The sequence below is a fragment of the Cydia fagiglandana genome, chromosome 4, assembly GCF_963556715.1.
Source record: "Cydia fagiglandana chromosome 4, ilCydFagi1.1, whole genome shotgun sequence".
NCBI lineage: Eukaryota > Metazoa > Arthropoda > Insecta > Lepidoptera > Tortricidae > Cydia > Cydia fagiglandana.
This window is the reverse complement of record NC_085935.1, coordinates 22499703-22521708: the sequence shown is the minus strand read 5'-3', so window position 1 is coordinate 22521708 and position 22006 is coordinate 22499703. Positions and strand designations below refer to the sequence as shown.

The 22006-nt window shown below is 33.4% G+C and overlaps 1 protein-coding gene across 14 annotated transcripts in view; it reads left to right on the top strand.

Moving 5' to 3' along the window:
* LOC134664065 (voltage-dependent L-type calcium channel subunit beta-2) overlaps positions 1-22006 on the top strand; it is a 201296-nt gene that overhangs the window by 111110 nt on the left and 68180 nt on the right. For 12 of the 14 annotated variants that reach the window (XM_063520649.1, XM_063520645.1, XM_063520644.1 and 9 more), the window contains one exon: positions 1779-1814. The exons of the other annotated variants lie outside the window; for them this stretch is intronic. In XM_063520649.1, the coding sequence (XP_063376719.1) occupies positions 1779-1814 (36 nt within the window). The remainder of the gene's footprint in view (positions 1-1778; positions 1815-22006) is intronic. 14 annotated transcript variants of the gene reach the window in all.

Below are 22006 nucleotides of genomic sequence, written 5' to 3'. Positions count from 1 at the left end.
GACAGGATAATTTAAGAAAGGAAGAGTGGTTTTTTGCTCGTCTCGAGAGCATGCGAACGTTTATGCTAGCATTGAGATTTTTGCAGCGCTTTGTTTAGAGTAATTATTTTGATACATTTAGAGTACAGTAATAAACACTTTGGTTTTAATAGGTACCTGTTTCTGGTATAACTACGTCAATAGCATAATTACGTTAGTCGAATTACGTTTTTGTTTATCGATATAATTGAGTTGTATTTTTCTGAGGAATCGTTCCAGGGTTTAATAAATATGGATGCAAGATTGTGGGATGCGACAATTTTCTGTCGGGCCCTTTCGCTTTTCTTCGGCGAACCGGCATTATGCTAGAGTTTGTGTCGTGAGTCATAAAGCTGAGTAATAGCGGCACGTTTTAGTAGGTACTTTCAGTGCCTTGTCACTGCAACAACACGGGTGTGCTTTTATGAGAAAGTGACCATCGAGAGTTAATGCGTAACGGAGTAACATACGAATACTGCTATTAAAAGAACGATGACTATAATATTTATATATTTTTTTCATGTTGTGTTTAGACATTAGAGTTTATTAGACAAGACTAGCAATGCACGCACGAGAACTTTCCAAAGTTTCCGCTTTTTGGGAATGTTCTGCAATTTGTACATTGCTAGACAAGACTCTTTTTGATTATCAGAAGTACCTAATAGTTAAAATATTTTTTTTACCATATTTATTTACATACAATATATACAGTGACACTACTAAAATAATTTAATGTTAAAATAATTAAGTTAATAATTATGTAATAATATTTTAGGTAGGTACATGTACATATTTATTTATTTGTAGTGGCAGTAGAGGTAGGTACCTACATATATGTTGGCATAACTAATAATAATCGATTAATAAACAGTTAAGTTGTAGTTTCTGTAGTTACCAGACTTGTAGTTTGTTTAGTTAGAGCAAGATATGTGTGTACATTACATATATGTATATGTTTGCCACTTTAAGCAAGTAGCAAATGTATAAACTCGTACTTAACACTAATTAATCAATTTGTAAACACTAAACAGGCCCCATATCTATTATCTAGCTTAGAATGATGCACATAAGCATATTGCACTAAATACTCACATTAATTTCGGAGAATATTAATAAGCCATTTTTAGTCTGCGTCCAGACTAAATGCACGGATTTCTTTTATTTTGTAACACCTTCTCATAAAACTGTGTTCTATGCAAATAAATTATTTTCTGAATCTTTTTATAATTCGTATATGATGATAATATTATTTTAGATTAATTCGGCATTTTGGACCTTTTTATGAATTAATTACGATTTCATAAACAGAAAATATTAATATAAATGACCCAAGGGTAAGGGTAAGGGCAAGCATGCAAGCATATTAAAACATGTTTTACGTACCATTAAATAAAGTCCCTAATATTGTCTACAATAAAATGACACGCTCTTTTGCCATTTTAGTATGTGCCTCAGTGAAAAAAATCCATAAATATAAGTATATATTTTATTTAATGGTTTAAATGCTCGCCAACACTCATAAATCACAAAATAAATTAAATTCACAGGTGCATATACGGTGACATTAAACTATTGCGGTTACCTACTCGTAATTTTTATTCCGTACAAAATTTTCACAAATATCTTGTTAATTTTTTGGATCCTCCGTGTTCGTCTAACATAAGGTCCTAAACAGTAAAAAAGGAGCGCGCCATTTTACCACAGACAATAAAATTAAATAAAAAAAGACAATTAAAGCAGGAGAGTCGTTTGTTTCACAGGAATCCTCGCCCACATTGACGCTTATATCCTCGAAGGTAAGTGGCATAGTGTCATCGGCACAGACTTAGAGTAAATATAAAAAAGTTTAGAGTAATTCATACCTACTTATATCGTGTCTCCGAAACGTCTATATTTAGATAAAATTTGCAATAATGGCGACGACAACGAACAACAACAACAACACAACACGACAACGACGACGACGAATATAACAACGACGAATATAATATTTTATCTTTTGTTTTAGATTTATCGTATTTACTCACTGATTACTTGTCCGTTTTGTGCTGTACCTATTAAAAAAAAAATCCTAAATCTTAAAAACATTATCCGATTGGTGCGGAGATCAAAAAAACTTCGATAAATAAGGTAGAAGTACTAGTGCTCGACGCTGCACTAGTATTCGACATGGGCACTTTATGTCAAAGTGACAAGGATTAAATTTGAATACATAAAAATCTTCACCCTTCAAATTTAACCTATATTACTTTGACATAAAGTGCCCATGTCGAATGTTAGTGCAGCGTCGAGCACTAGTACTTCTACTTTATTAACAATTAATGCTACTATCCCTTCGAGAACATTTTCAAACCAAAAAATAATTCATTATCTATGGATTCGGTCAAATCAACAATTTTAAATATTATTTTACGTTTTCTAAATACGCCTTGTATCGATAATAAATATGTAGAAAACAATATTTACTCTAACTCTGTGGTCAGTACCATCATGCCATCGCTTCTTTCCTGTGAAACAAATACCTATGTATCTTGCGCAATGGTTTCATTTTTCATTAAGTTAACATGAATCGAATATTTATTAATATTTATTTATAAGTATTTTTTTGTACATTACAACCTTTAAAACTACCGAATAATTTTCGTCCAATGTTTCTTTGGATAGAAATTGTTATCAAAAACCTCTTCAACATGGTGCCTTCTACAAAACTTCAAACTAATAAAAAGATTTGAAAAAATAATGTAATCAGAAAAATACATTTCTACGTCGAATACATCGGAGAAAAATGTTTGTTGATTCCAAAATAAAGGTAGCGCATAATAGAAATAAATCAAGTTGGAATTTAGTGTTTAAAGCTTATACTCAGAGGCACTTAATATTTCATAGTAACTCATCGTTTCAATTGCAATTCCCGTACTATTTTCATAAAATTAGTGAATCTTTTATAGGGTTTAACGAAAATATTAGTTTTAGAAGGACATTCTCAATATTTTCATTCTATTTTCCCATTTATGTGTATAACATTATTTATCTTTGAATGTGAATTGTTTATGCATACTACTGCCATCATTTGCAGCTATATTTGGAGCTATAGATGTTAAGACAGGCGCGACACGTCCAAATGACACGTTACACGAACTATTTCGAGCACCACGGCACTTACTCGTACAGCTATCCCTTTTAATTTGGAAATGTTTATCAAGTAGCAGAATACGGTCTTTTAAAATCTTAGTTTAATACCTGTACATAATAGGTACTTACTTATACATGTATTGGTGTGAGCGAGATTCATTCATATACTCACACTCCACAAGTCAGCTTCGTAAAAATGTTTCTTGAATCCTAAAACAATGAATAGAGTTTTATGCTAAGTTTCCAGCAAACGCTAGTTATAAAAAAAAAAACTTTCACGATGCAAAAAAAAAAACTTTCACGATGCATTTCACAAAAATGACAGAATGCTAAAACATGAATGAATAAACTAATTATTATCAAGCAGAGGCGTCCGCGAGCTATACTACAAGTTTTAATATTGAAATGAAAGAAAATTAAAAAAAAAAGATAGCTCATCGGGCAAGACCACTTTTCTCGCCCGTCGCGGTGATTTATACCATTTTGAAATGATTATGAAGTGATAATATGAACACTATTATCAACAGTGATATGGCAAAGTACTTATGTCCAATTTGGACATTTACCATTTATATATAACTAGCATAGTTAATATAAGAGATAGTAATCGGGCTAGTTTCCGAACTTTACTGCTATTTATCTACACGTACCTACTTACCTACGTCCACTTATGCATTTATTGGCCACTTTACATACATTATGTATCGTCTTATTTAAGTTGATGGTCGTGAATACGAACGTAATTAAACTTAGCTTCGGATTTGATATGAATTTCGATTAATGCTGGGATTTGCACGCAATCCTACAATAAATAAACGATTATGTATGCATTTTATGATTGCCTAATAAAGACCACTCCTACTTTGATACCATTTGGATTACCTTAAAGTGCCTTTTTAACATAATATAATCTCTGATGAATTGGAAAACTCTAAGATCCTGTTTTTGCATATTTAAACAAAAATACAAATTTATTGAAATAGCAAGCTAGTCCTAATATCAGTCTTTCCTGTCAACCATTAGGTACGTTTTTTATTGATTTCCAATGACTACTGTAAGAATAATTTTATTACAACAGTATCTGCCTTTGGCATAATTCTAAAGACAAATCTATCTAAGACTAAAATAATCAATCATCAAGGTTTTTAAACCTTTAAATAAGTTATCGCAGATTCAAGACCAATTAAAATAGGTCACTCGTGGAATATAACATTGAAATTTCAAGAAATGCAGAAATATATACATTTAATGTATTTTAGACGTTACAATCAGTAATCTTATTTATTTAATGGTGTATGATGATGTCATGGGTAATCTTTATAGAGTAGGTAAAACAATTATTACAAATTAGCCAATAAATAACCGATCACCACGACTCGTTTTTGGTGGAAGATGGCGACGGAACGTTAACATTCCAAAATTGTATGTCGTCTCCGTAATGTGCAGGTATCTTCTATTTCAAGTTACGGTAAAAAAATAATGTACAGAGACATAAACATCGTCAGGGTTCCGCGGCTGTTGATCAGAGAGAACCTTAAAGTTGGAGTTTTACGAATGTGCTATATTATTATATGCATGGATACCGTATCCGGTATTACGAGTATCATGGCCCGTCTCATAGGTTTTTCGTTTATTTCTTATCATACTGTTTTCAACCGTTATTTATTCGCCTTTTTCGTTTTTGTCGATACCTTCTTTGAACTACTTATCAGTTTTTCGTCAGGGTTTTCCTTGGTCTCTTTCGTTGGTTGCCTTCATTGTTGTTCATATCATTTGCCACCAAAATCTTTGACTAGTTCGGTTATGGTCACATTCGTCACCCTTTCGTTTTTCGCATTCTGGGTTCGTCCGGTTCGTTTTTCGACTCAGTCGGTAATGTCGCTATAAGAAAGGTATAGGTATGATTATAGTTTCATATCATACCTTAAAATATCATTAATTTATTTGATACTTTATTTACTACATGATGTCAGGTACATTACAATTATGGGGAAGAATATACTCGTAGGTACATACAATATGGATAGGTATGTAAGTACTTTGAATATTATGTGCTACATATTATATATTTCTGAACAACACACAACACCCCTTAACAGTTTACGTACAGAACCATCTCCACAAAAGCGGTCGACTCATCCACCTGACCACAGTGGATGTCTCCGGTCTCGATAATTTATTTTAATTAAACAGGTTGCTTGCGACGTCGGCCGGCGCGGCGGTGTGCGCGTGGGCGGTGGCTTATGGGTACTTACATCATTAAGCAGCTCATTAAGCAATTGCTTCACTCCTTAATTCATGCGGATTTTGTTAAAAAAAGTAATATTTACTTACAACGTCCGGACGTTCACAACCCCGCGGTTTCAGTTTGAATTCTACCATGCGAAATCCTAATGTCAAGTGCTACGTCAAGTACCTATAGAGTTTTTACGGATATGTATGCATTCTTACTGCCAAGTTTGTAAATGCAGTGTTGAACAACATATCATGCTTCTGTTCTTCATTATTTATTTTTTTATCCTAAATTTTGCTGTCTGAAAACTAGGCAAACTGGTGGGAATTGAAATAACATGATTAATCTGAACAATATTATAAAACAAACCATTAGAATTAAGAACATTGTCCCTTTTAAATTAATGACATTTTAGCACTCTCAGGAACACGTGAATCATTTACATTTAAATACATGTACTATAAATAAGAGTTTAGGCCACACACGGAATAAAAAGAGTAATTAAAAACAAAAGCGTGAAGCCGGTGAGCCGATGACTCGTTCACTTAAAATGTTAATAAGAAAGTTCTGTTCTAGTCATCTTGTACATACACACATATACATAATATACTTATTACATAATTTCACAGGCAATTTATGAAATTGTAGGTTTTTGTTATTATATTACTATTCATTAAACTTTGTTGTTGTATTCCGATTGTAATAAAAGGTCATGAATTTGATCTGGATCTTTTATGGATATGATCTGTTGGAGTCAAAAGTGACATTTGTTCGATCATAACTGTAACAGATCCATGACGAATTTATATCCTGTTATTGCAATCAGAACACGCCTCAGGTTATAGAAGTAACATTTCTTGAATAAAAAACTGTACCTATTACCTACTCGTACAGTAACAATTTTCTCTACGTAATATTTTCCTTTTTCATAACAAATCCAAAATGATATTATAAACAGAATGCGCTTCAAGTTATTAGCTCAATAGTGGGACCGGATTTTTGCACTAAAAGTTTTGATAATTCTAAAGTTGAAAAAGTGATACTTATCTGATATAGGACATATTTTTAAGCATATATGCTATATATGATGAAAAGTTAGAACGAGCGTTAGATATAAATTAGGTATTTATATATTTTTAGTAATGATTTTTTAATATTGAATTAAAGTGCAATGTTTAAGTTCCATTGTTTATAATATGTATGACGCTTTATAATGTAAAATTATTAGAAATTTTTTTAACGTGCTTCTTTGTCAAACTACAATTAGCTTATTATTTTGTCGATATTGAATTAAAGTTTAATAAATCCACAACAACATATCTAAATTTATAAGTTAATAGGCAAGCTAAAAAGCTAGAAGAATAAGATATATGCTTTAGAATTAATATACGTTTTTTGTCCTATAAGATCTAATATTGAATTAGAGTCTGTAAAAATAAGTCTATTACTATAAAATAATATACGCAGCCATATTATGGAAAGTAAGAAATTTCTGTGTGTAGCTTGCATTGTAATAGTAAAATCTAGTTAAAAAGGCGCGAAATTCATACATACGCCGCGCTGGTCCGTCAGTCGCCGGCGCGGCGCTCGAGAGCCTATCATAGCCTATCTATACCTCGCCCCTCGCCCCACCTCCCGCTCAGTAACACTGTCTGTCTTTTCTTATCATTCATTTGTTTGTTTACCGTGCACATATATAAATTAGATGCGGACATTACGTGAAATTAAAATATCTTATTAAGTAAAAATACCTACAGCTGGTCAATCAGATCTTGTCAGTAGAAAGAGGCGGCAAATTTGAAAAATGTAGGTGCGAAGGGATATCGTTCCATAGAAAATTTGAATTTCGCGCCTTTTTTTAGTGACAAGATTTGCTTGACCAGCTATATTTCATTATCTTGACTAATATTGTAATAAAAATGTACAAGATATTCACAACTATTTTTTACTTTACATAGTTTGTCAAAGGACTGTCTCATTTCAAACATAGACAGGGAGAATCATCATACTATCTTTGACTTACACTAGTACTAGCACCCAAAAGAAAAGGATGAATATAGTTTTTTGTTTTTATTTACTGACAAATTGGTTTGACCAACTATACCTATTTCTGGTTCCTATTGTCATGTCCTGTCCTATTCAACGTCAATATCATAATATTACACGGTATACATCCTGAATATACAATAAGGTAAGTGGCCTCACTTACCTTATTGTATATTCCGTGTGGGCCGTATATGCCTATATACAGCCCACCTTAAATTAAAATGGTTATTTTTAATAAACAGGATATGAAGTATGAAAAACTCACTCAAATAGGTTTCTCATTTATTTAAGTTTCTTCATTATACCAAAATAGTTATAAAAATATTACGATACTCTTGGAAAATATACCTTTTATAAAAGTCCTATTATGGGCCTTATTGAACACTACCAGTGTATTACTTAATCCCGCAAAAAATAATCATTTTGACAGTAGGTAATAACAGATTTTATTGTTTTTAACTTAAGACTTATACATATACAAATAACAATATTTGATACTTCATAACAGGAGGATTTATTTATAATAAGTGAAAATAATTATTTTGGGTCTTAATAACTAAAGATATAAAAATTGTCTAGTTTACGCGAAAATAGTAGGTAACTAAACATAAATCTTTATTAGTTACAGTAGTCTCATCTTTTAACATCTGGGGGCACGGCAGTGCCCCCGCCAAGACGAGAAAAGCGCAAGGGCACTATCTACCTTTTCTCGAAGCGCTTCGTCGTTTTTTGGAACCCTCATAACTTGGGGTTGGATTATACCAGATAAACAAAGTTCTCGGACTTATTAAGCATATCAATTGCATAGCTCTTATACTTTAGATTTTATTCATATCTAAAAACTTCGATTTCGTCACTGACTCACTCACTTGATGATCATCAATACCGGGTACTTCCTGAAGTCCTCTAAGAAGCTGAAATTTGGTATGTAAGATAGTTTTAGTACACAAACAACAAATAAATTCAAAAAAAATTTATCCCTAAGGGGATGAAGATGGGGTTTAATTTTGTATGGGAAATCAATAATCGCTGAACCGATTTAGTTGAAATTTGGTATGTAGATAGGTATTGTCATGGGAAAGGATATAGAATAGATTTCAACCTCAAAGTTTACCCTTACGGGGTGAAGGCAGATTTCAACCCCAAAGTTTACCCTTACGGGGTGAAGGGTTATATGGGGAATCAGTAAGAAGTACATTGTGTAACAGATGCCCCCAGATACTTATTTCAGGATTTTTAATAGTAAATCACCCCCAACCCTTTAAATTAGGGGATGGAAGATTGTCATAAACAACTTACAAAAAGAAGTGAAATCCCATCAAAAACATTTTGATGTACAGTGTTGCCCAAACGAAACCATAAGGCTCGCACTGTCAAAAAGTTATCAGATCTCTTGCCAAGCTTCTAACTCTACAAGCCCTCTAACTTTACTAGCTCTACGCCAAAAGTGTGTGGCTTGGCCGTTTCGTTTCTACAAGAACTATTGTATGTAAGTATAATACAAAAACCGCCCAAATGCGAGTCGCACTCGCGTTCCAAGGGTTCTGTACATTACACAATTTTTAACAATATATTTTTTTAAGAGAAAAGTGAGTAGTCTTTAAAAAACCCGTAGGTATCGGAAAACTAGGTACTTAAGTCCGACTCACGCTTGACTGCACATTTCTAATAGGTTTTCCTGTCATCTATAGGAAGAGAGCTAATATGTGTATTTTTTTCATAATTTTAGACCCAGTAGTTTCGGAGATAAGGGGGGAGGGGGGAATGGTCATTTTTTGCGTATTTTCTTAAATAACTTCTAAACTATTTATTTTAAAATTATGAAAAAATATATCTGAGATTCTTACAATGAGCCCCTTCGTTTGATATATATATATATATTATTTTTTTAATTTATTGAACAATAAGCTAAATAAAGTACATTATTATTACAAGACCCATCGTGGGCAAAACCTTGAGGAGGTTTGTATGCCGATGGGGAGTTCGAGAAAATAACATGACAATATACATATCTATCTTATACTAATTAAAATTCTAACAAAATTCTTTTATATTAATTCATATTCTAATTCTCTTATATTAATTATAACAAGATATAGTTTTTTTTTCTTCTATTTATCATTCATCTCAAAAGTGACCCCTTTATTTGAATTTCTATTATTTACTTTACGTGTATGTCCTTGGGCTAGAGACTTACATGTGTATACCAAATTTCAACTTATTGGTGCAGTAGTTGCGGAGCAAATAGGCTGTGACAGACGGACAGCCAGACACACGAGTGATCCTATAAGGGTTCAGTATTTTTCCTTTTGAGGTACGGAACCCTAAAAATAATGAATTTAATAAATTTTTCACCTTATGCCCATGTGGCGGTAGCGAAACAGCCAAGCCACATATTTTGACTAAGGTGTAGAGTTAGTGAAGTTAGGGCTTGTAGAGTTTGAAGCTTGGCTCGACAAGAGATCTGACAACTTTTTGACAGTGCGAGTCTTATGGTTTCGTCTTAGCAACAAAATTTACATGAAAATGTGTTTGGTGGAATATTTTTTTACAGTAAAAATATTTATTCGTAACAGTAAGTATTATCTTTTAACATAATTTTTACAGTACATCTGGTGCTACATTACGACCGGTGCTATAATAAGCACGTTAAAACACTCCCTTTGACCGTGTTTTAAAATTCGTCACTCGTTGCAAAATATCTATTTTTCGCAATTCTATCGTAAAAGAAAAGAAAACTAACGAAGAGGTTTTACGCATACGAGGGCCGCACTGAAAGTTTTGCGTAACTTTTGAATAAAATCATTTATAACCATAATAATACATTTATTGCTTCTCAAAATGTTTCCCTTTACATTCTATGCACATATTCACTCGCTCAGACCATTTTTGGAAGCATGAGGCCCAATCACTTGACTGCATGTTTTCGACGTGGTGATGAAACGTAGTAACTGCCTTATCCGGGGTCTTAAATGTCAAACCCCAAATTAAATCCTTAATTTTGGGAAATAGATAGAAGTCACAGGGTGCAATGTCTGGATTATAATCCGTATAAGAGACATTTTCCACGTTTTCGTAATTAAAAAATGTTTTTGCCTTTATTGCGGTATCGGTGGACGCATTATTATGACGCAGGAGGATGCGGCTTCTCGGTCGTCTCTCGCGGTCTTTTTCAATGACTGCGGGCACACAAATGGTAGTGTACTACTCAGTTTTTAACGTTCTTTTATTATTTAAAAGCACGGTACAAAAAAGTCGCGTTTAAAAAAAACAGACGATCAAAATGTTTGGCAACGCTTTTGGCTTGTTGAACTTCTATGGGCCTCCTGTCACCTTCGAAAGACCCATTGACTGGACTAATGCCTTTTTTCCGGATCGTAGCAGTAAATCCAGATTTCATCTCCTCTAACGATGTTATATACAGCATTTGAACTTTCTTGCTTGTACTTACGCAGCATTTCTCGGCACCAGTCAAAAAGTACCTGTTTTTGGACTGAAGTTAATTCGTGAGGAATCCAAAGACAACAAGGCTTCCCGACTTTTAAATATTCTTGTAAAATCTTTTGTATTTGTCTCATACCTATCCCTAATTGTCCTCAAATTTCCTCATAGGTGATTCGTGGGTTTTCTTCAATGAGTCGTCTCACAGTAGCCACGTTTCCTTGAATGATCGCCGTGGACGGTCGACCTTCACGAAAATCATTATCTAGAATAATACTGTCTCTACTAAATTCACCATACCAACGCCTCACGATGCTCAGATGTGGTGCTTCAATCCCAAAAGCATTTTGAAGGCAAGCACTACACTCTTGCGGAGTAAGCGAACTTTTAAAATCATAACAAAATCATAGCTCTAAAAATATTTTCGCGTTAAAGCCACGTTCAACGCACTGACTTACTTTGACAAGCCATTAAAAACAAAAGACGATCGATTTGTCGCCAACATTTGTCACATTCCATAATCAAAAGCCTGTATTTTTTTAAAATATACAATTCATAATTTAAATGTTTACCAGTGGCCAGTAGTGCAAAACATTCAGTGTGGCCTATGCAGTAGGAGAGAGGAGGAGTTTGTTAAGAACTATAGACAATAGAAGAGGAAGGATGCTTGGGCACCTGATACGACACGACGAATTTATCAAAAATATCATAGAAGGGAAAGTTGAAGCAAACAGGAAGAGGGGAAGACCAAGGAGAGCGTACATGGATCAAATAAAGGAAAAGATCAAAGTCGTGTCGTATCGGGCTGTCAAAGAGAAGGCTGAGGACCGCCAAACATGGAATTTGCTCCACCGACAAGAGTCATACTCTTAAATATATGATGATGATCGTAAATACCTACCTATGTATTAACAAAAAAAAGTCACTTGTAATTAGTTACTGCCTTTAAAAAGTATAAGTGCCTCAATGTTATTAGACTTTTTGATTCTTTAAAACGTCTTTAGGTCAATAAAGCAAGTGAAAAATTATTAGAGTTAGACCAAGAAAAGTCTGCAGCAATTTTGACAGCCCACGCAGTGCAAGTGTTATTTATAAGTCATAATTTCATAGAAGTTTCTTCAAATCGACCTTATTAATAAGAGATTAAAAATATTGAAAATTATCTTAAAATATTTTAATCTAATATTTCATCTCATACGTTCAATAAGGCCCGGGACTAGACCTTTTTACCTGCACTGACAGTGGGCCTTCTTAGCAACAAGTACAAATTCAGAATAATTGGGAATAATAGGGAGCAACTGCTATTTTTGAATGCTGGGCCTTGTTACCCGCCGGGCCTCATATGCCTGCACCTCATCTACCTTATTTATTTGTTTTACAAGGGGAAAAGTTGTTGATTAACCGCTCGTGCTAATATTGATACCCAAACAAGCGAAAAATTTTTTTTTATTAAATAGGAGGCAAACGAGCAGACGGATCATCTGGTGGTTAGCGATTACCGCCGCCCATGGACACCCGCAACACCAGAAGGGTTGCAAGCGCGTTGCCGACCTTTAAGATGGGGGTCTTTGAAGGTTTGAAGGTCGTATCGGACAGTTCATTCCACAGTTTGGCTGTCCGAGGCATTCACAAATTCAAACATTCTAAAATTGAACCACGAGCGTAGTTAGTGGTTCGTAAAGTTGAACCTTGAGCGTAGTGAAGGTTTCAAGGGACGAAGGTTAAATAAAATTTTCACCACATCAGCTCGTAAAGGCCCTCTTGATTGTTCGTAACGGATAAGAAAAGTGGCATTTAATTTGATGCAAATTTTGAGTTGTTACCGTAGGTAAATTGGATCAGTTGGTTGGTAATATTGACTTTAAAATGATAAATATTGAATAACGTCAGTTTGAAATTGATTTTATGATAAAGTAAATATTATCGGAGATGATCGCTCTTAAAAAATATATGTCGCTAGTCATTTATAACCTAAAAGCGCCAAATTACGCAAAATTATATTGAAATGACACCTGTGTATTGAATTTGAAGAATACTTTAACAAGGGTAGTTATCTGTATGACAATGCACCTAAAATAATTTTCAAATGTATCTATTATTTCTGTACTTAACACGATAACGAATTCTACGTAAACGAAACCGCGGGCAATCCCTAGTACATATAGAAATAAATAAGGGAAGGTAAGTTTCCATTAGTGTACTGTGTAAAATAACTATTTACCATTGATAATAATTTTATAAACGCTTTGCGTATTTTTAAGGGCACCGCGCTAACCGCTAGCCCGCGACCGTCGATCGCTGCCTCCTGCCACGGCGCACAGCGCGGCGCGCGCAAACGCCGCGCGTTTGAAATGTAACTTAATATAAGCTCGGAATGCATACTTACGTATCAGTATTTAGTGTCGCCGTGATTTTATATTTCTAATCTTTTGTGTGAGAAGTAAGATCTTTATCATGACCGTGTAATATTAACTCTACAAACTTTAATTCAATATTGGCTATACTGCTTAACGAGAAATCAATATCTAGACAAGCACATTGTCTACATTTCTAACTTTTTACATGTATACAAAGTTGATAGATAATATCGTAATTTTGCAATATCAGCTACTCTAATTCTGTATTTTCATAATAATTCCTGTTTTTACGTTCACCAGAAAGCAGCTGTTCCAGATTTCTAAAAACCGAATAGTGTGAATAAATTAAAGTGTTATTGAATATGTTAAAGTTTTTTGTAACTTTAATTTTATATTTACATAGTTATTTAGCAAAAATTAAAAATTTAAATATGGCCGAACGCTCCACCTAAAATTTTCTAACTTTTTACATGAATGTTATTTAACATGCTTACAATAACATATCAAAAAAGAAAAAACTTTAATGTTATCAAAACCCATTTTTGTTCCACCGCTGGTCTATATAGAAGTAATACTTCTTGAAAAAAAAATATTTATTGTCATAATGTAACGAATTATGCCTAAAAATGTTTTTATCGACCTATCGATTATCGTTTAGGTATTTATAAGTTTGAATTAAAAATAAATCTGCTCAAGTGCATAAATAATTGAAGATGAAACTTGGTTAAATTAATTAAATTCATGTAGAGCGTGACCTTTAACGAAGGTCTAACTTGTACTGCATTCGACCACGAATATTAATACAAATACCAAATGAATTACTCACCCCGATGAGTAACCAACTTGAGATTAACACTAACATGTGCAAGTACTACATCGCGAGTAAGTGCCAGCATCTTTAATGTAAATGTCTTAAGTTGCCGGGCAGTTGAGGCTTATAAGATATTTCATACCGTTTTAGACTTTTTATACGTTCGCTCAATCTTGACAATCATATTCTTGGTAAAAAGATGTCTAATAGTTGTTTACAAAAGCGAATTTGATTAGGTATATAAAGATGAGTAAGAAATATATAGACTGGTAAGACCATAGGTACATATCTGTTTATCGAAATTGCAATAGGTAATTTTATGAATGCAATATTTAAGGAAAGTTTTTCCGAAACAATTTTAAGTAAGTCTTTGCCTGTCCTGGTGTGTATTTCCAAATTGGTAATTTCATGATTTTTATGCAAATAAGTATGTAGGTCTCAGAAATTTGAAACACTTATACTTAAATCTACATATAGCAGAAAACCACCACCGTATCCGTGACCACAGCTGGTGCAACTCAGCTGAAACGTCGGAATTAAAGGTAAAAACAATGAAATTAAGGTAAGTACCCCTATTAACGAGTGGGTTAAGCAAGTTTCCCAAAAAGAGCCAAAAATTAAGCATAAACCGGCGGTGTATGGACCAAGACATATTTTTTTACGTTAGTTTGTTAATTAAAGTTTATATTATTTTAGTTTCTGGCCTTGTTTCAGAAAATTATAAAGGAAAAAATAATTATCAAAACCAAAATGTCGAAATCGCCTATTACCGTGATAATGGACCACTGTTACCCAAATACCGCGGATGCGGGTTCCTTTTTACGAGGGTACATAACTCGTTGCATTTTTAGTTCCATAATTATGATAAATATTATTTATTTGACAATAATGGATAAAATATAGTATATTCAATACCTTCGCTTTTCATATTATAAGACTTATTTAATTATTGAATTTATAACTAATAGAAATAGTTGGTTCCTTTAACGCTAAAACATCGTCGTACCCTTTACGAGCAAGTGTGATGCTGTCGAAATTCTGGTTTAATTTATTACCTATCTACGTTAAATAAATAGGTACTTAATTATTTCAACCGGACGTGGAGGGCAAATTGCGCCAAAACGTTCAAGCTATCACAATTATACTCTACACAATACATATACAAGATCTGTGTAAGTTAATGTTAATGTTGTATGTTTGTGTTGTGTGTCTATTTTATATATCTATAGGTAACATAAAATATATTTTTCTACTCCAGCACTTCTATTTGTCGATTAAATGACTGCCAGTGATATCTATATAAACCAGCTACACTTGAAGCGCGGTGCGTAGGGGGCCGTGTCATCTGTCTATATGATCACAAATATGACAATAGCCACGAGTTGTATTAAAAAAAACTATTTTCTAGGCAAATATCTAAAAACCAATATTTACTTTGACTTTATGTATCATTTTATGTTTGCTGACTTATAAAAAATATTGTGTGCAACGGTACAACATTAGGTCTGAAAATCCTCGGCCTGTCTTCGGCCCTTGAATTTTAAGAACCTTTTTATTATGTACCTGGTATACAAAAGAGTAAAGTATTTTTAAGAACCTATTAATTTCGAAGCCATGAAAGTTTTGGGTGGGTCTGTATTAGGTTCTCATACAGCTTATTACCGAGTGATGTCTTTTCTAACCATCGTTAAACGGTTCAATTCAAATAAATTTAAAACTCATTTACGACTAATCAAAATAAATAGTTATTTTGTATTTTTTTAATACGATCAATATGGATGATTCCAAATATTACAAAACAATGGTTAAAATAAACTTTATAACCATACTTCTGTTTTTTATATCAATACTTGAACGAGTTTCTCACATAAGGGTTTCTAAGAAAACGTCTGAAAAGGTATCTAAAATTGTGATCAAAATTAAGAGTTCTTGCATAGATTTCATACCACGTTAATAGCTCTTTAGTTTTATAGGTGGTTAAATAATTCAATAACATCAAAAGTCAAGAAAATGTGCATTTATATATGAATATAAGATCGCTCGAATCTAAAATACCGTTTCCGTTATTACCGAGGTATACCTCGAAATTAGGTGTCACACAAAGAAAATGGAACCTAATACCGAGGTTTTTAATTTCCTATTTTTTTCCCTATTGGCGAGCAAATATCGCAAATAAAGTACATATTTGGGAATTATAAAGATAATAACTTAGAATCAATCTCAAGTCTTACCCCCTTATTCATAAACGTTTACTAAAGTTGACAAGCCGATAATAATCGTTTGTCCCTTTCCGACGTATTGGTATGATGGAAAGGGACAAACGATTATTATCGGCTTGTTAACTTTAGCAAACGTTTATGAATAAGGGGGTTAGTCTTTCCATAATATTTACCATTATTATGCTAATCACTAAATAGAATACGCGTTTACTTACTTGAGGTGTTGCGTGTTAGTATGTAGCAACCAAATCTTACGCTCTTGATACGCTAGTTTACGTTTTTCGATTTGTTTGTGTGATGTTTTCGTAGTAGTGTTATACTTATTCGACAGTCAAAAAGATAAGGCTTTATTTCTGTTTTCTTAGATTCAAAGAAAGTTAATAAGCTTTCTTATTAAACGCTATTTTGTACATACCGCGGTAATGAATGCCAATTTTAATGGGGTCGTTAATAGGGGTACTTACCTTATATCGCGGTAGACCCGTTTGTGTAATTAAATATGTGTACAAAACGCGAGAGTTTAAAGTGTTATATACATATAGCAGAGTTTTACTATTTTTATTTTCTTTAATTTTGGGTGACTGCAATCTGTATGTCGAAAAATTTAATTTGATACATACAATACACCTATTGTGTAATACATAATAATATTTTCGTAAAATCATTGTAGATAATTATTTATACATTTCAGTAGTGTTTATGTATAATGGCTCGTGCGAGTTGTTTTCGTTCGCGCCGGATACACCGCGAGCCACTCCGGCGCATGCCGCTGCGCGCACCTACACTACAAACATCTAGAGCTGGCACTATTGGTTTTGATTGCGTGACAGTCGGCGCGATTTGGAAAATGATTAAGAGATTCACTAGATATGAAATGGTAAATATATGTGACGTTCCAAGGCAAAAGGTACCTCATGGCGGCTAGCGCTTACGCTATTATTAGCGCCGCTCAATATTCAGCCGGGGGAAAGGTACCTTTTGCTATGGAACGTCACATATCTTTACTATTTCATATCTAGTAAATCTCTAATTCATTTCCCGAATCGCGACGAGTGTCGACGCTTGGTGGTTAAAAGCCACATTAATTATAAATATATTACATTACATTAATTACAAATATTATGAAATCGGCTTAAGTTTTGTCACGAACAGTTCCTTCAAAGCCAATAAGGTTGTGATTTAGCGATAAAAGTCTGCTCTGTCGATAAAAGGGAGAATTCATATTTTCTGAAGCTTATGGCTGAATAGAAAATTACGGCCGCTTGAACCGGGGTCGCCAATACCGAATCATCATCATTAACTTCGCTCTTGTCTCTGAACTACACTGACAATTTCTCCATCGCTTGATCCATGTATGCTCTTCTTTACTTCCCTATTTTCTTTCAAATTTCCATGATAGTCAACAGGTAATTAAATAAAATAAAAAATAAAAATAAAAAAGCCTTTTATTCCTTGCATCAATTTTTACAAATTAAAAAAAAAGAAAAAAATGTCATCAGGTACCTACCGGATAAACTTTTAAAGTTACAATTTTCCGAGTAAGTCCTGAATAAGTTTTCATAAACTCTATTTTGCCGCTTCTGTTCTCTTCCTAACTCTATGCGGGAGTCACACATCCAGTAAGTGTACTCACGAAGTGTCTCTGCAGTAGAAATAGCCATAGACAAGAGGAGAAGGGGGAGGGGAGGGGATACGCTTCCGCCGCGACGCACGTGGCATCGACATCGCGGTTTTTTTTCTTGTATCGCTTGCTTTCAACATGTCGTACGCGCCATACAGTTTCAGAGTGACTTGGGACGTTTTGGTATGAAGTGGTGGCAGTGTGTGAGTGAATTTTGGATGGGACACGTGTTTATGGGGATGTAGAGGAAACGCAGGTATTGGAGCGTTTAATTGTAGGCAAGCAGATGAGTTGATTAGGTAACAGGTTGTAAAGAGAATAATGTTGTTGATGAACATTTTCTTCCTGACTCTTCATTTTCGTAGGAACCATCGGGATATAGTTAACAAAATAGTATATAAAAACTTTATATTACATAGGTAACTGTTTCCTAAAATTTATCACTATAATGAATATATGTGTGATTCTCGTTATCAAATATATTTATTATTTTGTAAGCAGTTGATTTGTAAGCATATTACATATATTAAATCTTAAAAACGAATAACGTACGTGTAAAGTAGTCGTATTTAATGTGTCTGTGTCTCACGGAAGTTTTATTATTAAATTGTAAGCATATTGTTTAGTAAGATTACGCTAACTCGGCTAACTCTGCACAAACTACATATAAGCTCCATATTTGACTTAGAATTTGGCATACAATTATAGTGTAACCCGACTTTACAATAGATATATGTATCTAGGACAACCGACATTTCTGAGACCAATTATTTGTAATGGAAAAAACATACTCAATCAAAAACAATACCTAAAAGTAAACATTGGTTATTTTGTCTCACTCGAGCTATAAGCAGACTAAGTACCTACGTGATTGTTTACTCCAAATCGGAACGGCGTGCATTCCTCGTCTGTAATCTTTATAAATTGTGCGCATTGCTCGAGTGTTTCACTAGTATGTGGAAAGAGACAACCGAAATAATACTGAGCGTGTGGGTGGATGCACTCGTGGGGTCTGAGATGTTTGAACGTGTGGATGTGGCATAAGAGTCACCATTTTTTTTAATTACAACGTGACCAGCGGCTTAATAATATGTTTAATATAATGTTTTTAATTCCATATACAGAAAAAGAAATAATGAGTATCATTACTTCATTAAATAATTCGCATGCGGTAGGATTTGACGGTATTTGTACAAATGTCATTAAACAATGTAAATCTCAACTTAGTGCAATTATCACACATTTAGTTAATTTTTCATTCGAAAGTGGCACATTTCCAGAAATACTCAAATTGTCAATAGTAAAGCCCCTGTTTAAAAAAAAAGAAAAAAAGGATATGGGAAACTACCGGCCCATTACTCTTATAAAGACAAACTAGAAAGTTATGGTATAAGAGGTCTTGCACTCAACTGGTTAAGAACCTATTTAAAAAATCGGAAACAATGTGTAGAAATTGTAAAACTCAACGATCTTAATGTAGAAACCGGCTTCAGATCGGAGCTCAAATGTAACGATTTTGGTGTACCGCAAGGTAGTGTACTTGGACCTTTATTATTTATTGCCTATATAAACGAATTACCAGATATAATTCCATATAAATCTGTTATGTTTGCTGATGACGTATCCTTTATTGTTACATCAAAAAAGAATGAAAATATTGAAGAACATAAATGTAAAGTTAATGAGACCTTAAGTAATGTTATAAAATGGCTGGAAATACATAATTTGCAAATTAATATTAGTAAAACCAATTATATACAATTTAACTCCAAACTTGGCGAAGATGTTAAGATTAATATACATTACGGAAATGAGACAATTCAAGAAATGGAAAGTGTAAGTTTTTTAGGACTAATTTTAGATAAACATTTGGATTGGCAAGCACAAATAGGAAATATTCGTTGTAAACTAAATAGATTTGTATATGTACTACGTAAGTTAAGACGCTCATCAGGCCTACATACAGCGTTAGCAGCGTATCATGGATATATTAGTTCAGTGTTAAGATATGGGCTTATTTTGTGGGGAAATTGCACGAATTTTAATATTCCATTCGTAGCACAGAAAAAATGTGTACGTGCTATTTGTAATATAGCCCCATTCAAAACATGCAAACCATCCTTCAAAAAACTTGGAATCTTACCGCTGCCATGTTTATACATTTTGGAAATCTGCATGTTTGTAAAAAAGCATATGTATTTATTTACAACAGCTGAAAGCGCCTCTACTAGAAATCAACGGGATCCTGGAAGGCTGGTTCATAACTGTGTTCCCAGGACAGGACACTATATTCTAATCACTGTTTTGTTATGTGCATGAAACTTTTTAACAAACTACCAAAAACGTTAAGAGAACTACCTGTACATAGATTTAGAAATAAATTGAAGCTATTGACTGATAAAAGCTATTACAGTGTAAAAGATTTCCTCTCTGAAGATATACAGCCAGATTAGGAGTAGTTTTAAGATTTTTGCATGCTAGTACAACTTGTATAGTACAAATAGCAGAATAAGCAACCAATTGTCACTTACCACCTAAGACACTATTGTACCTACTTATTCTTTGCAAATAAATACTTATACTTATACTTATACTTATACTTATACTTATACTTATACTTATACTTATACTTATACTTATACTTATACTTATACTTATACTTATACTTATACTTATACTTATACTTATACTTATACTTATACTTATACTTATACTTATACTTATACTTATACTTATACTTATACTTATACTTATACTTATACTTATACTTATACTTATACTTATACTAATCCTCTAGTCTCACCAGGCGAAAAGACAGTGATTGGGAAAATGTACATAACAGAGCCCGTAAATTTTTTTATTCTATTTCTTATTATATTTATTCTGCTCTGACATATGAAATGCATCCATCTATCGTTAATTTCAGTGTTTTGTCATTACAGTGTTGTATTTTTTGTTTTAGGTAAGTTAAAGAACATATTTCAAATATGTCTTTACTTTAACTAAGACACGTGACACATGATGGCGGATCGAAGAAAGTGAGGTACCGCGACGTGGGTAACTACACTGCAAATGTATGTTGTACATGAAGGTATGATGCATATAATATTATCATCACCAAAACAAGTATCAACAAGGTATTTACATATATTGCATGTCCCTTAAATCCTAATTTTATATTCATATGACAAGGTAACCTCTAATTGAGAGCACATTGCATGGGAACTGGGAAGGTGACATATTGTGGTTAACTTGCAATATTGAAAATCTCCTTAGACCAGAATGATGAGCAGTGATGAATGATGAGTGATGATGAGCAAGAATTACGGAAAACTTTCCTGTCCTTTTCGATATAGGTTCCTGTTTACTTGTTTAATGATTTCGTTAGTTGTGTACTATATGGTTATGGTTAGTATGCTCTATAATATGCAAATTATGCTGTCATTATCTTTTATATGATTTGGCAATGTTGGCATACCGCATCCACGGAATCGTAACCCTACATCTTCGTAGATCCCGTGTCTCGGTAAACTTTTATCTTCTCTAAGATTATTCACGCCCGTTGAACGATATATTTACTTTTTACTTCTGCCTCGTGAAACCAAAACGTCTTATCTCCATACAATTTAAACTGATATACAACATTTAGGTATGAGGACGAAGTTTGCCTCTACGCTAATAAACTGCCCTCTGTGCTATATTATATATTATAAAATAGCCTTGCTAGATTATTACAAGCGTGTATTTGATTTTGCGTGGTTGGTCTATTAACGACGATTTCTTTGTCAATTCTATTTTTCTCTAGAGTTTGCGCGCCAATACATGAGAACGAAAATTCAGGGCCTTTAGTTTTACCTCAATCTACTTACCTACTAAGTAATATCTTATGCTAGATGTCTTTTAGTAGGTAGTAGATACTCATACAATACAACTCGCATGCTTAAATCGTAAAGGGCTACTATAACGGACGAGAAAAGGCATACATGTAGTCGTACTTACTCCTGTAATATATACTGTGTAATCGATAAATTCAACATACTCAGAAGCAAATGATATAAACCTGATTATTGAAAGTTAGTTTTAAAATAAATAAACATCACAGAATAGTGTATTTTGTGTTTCTGTTCG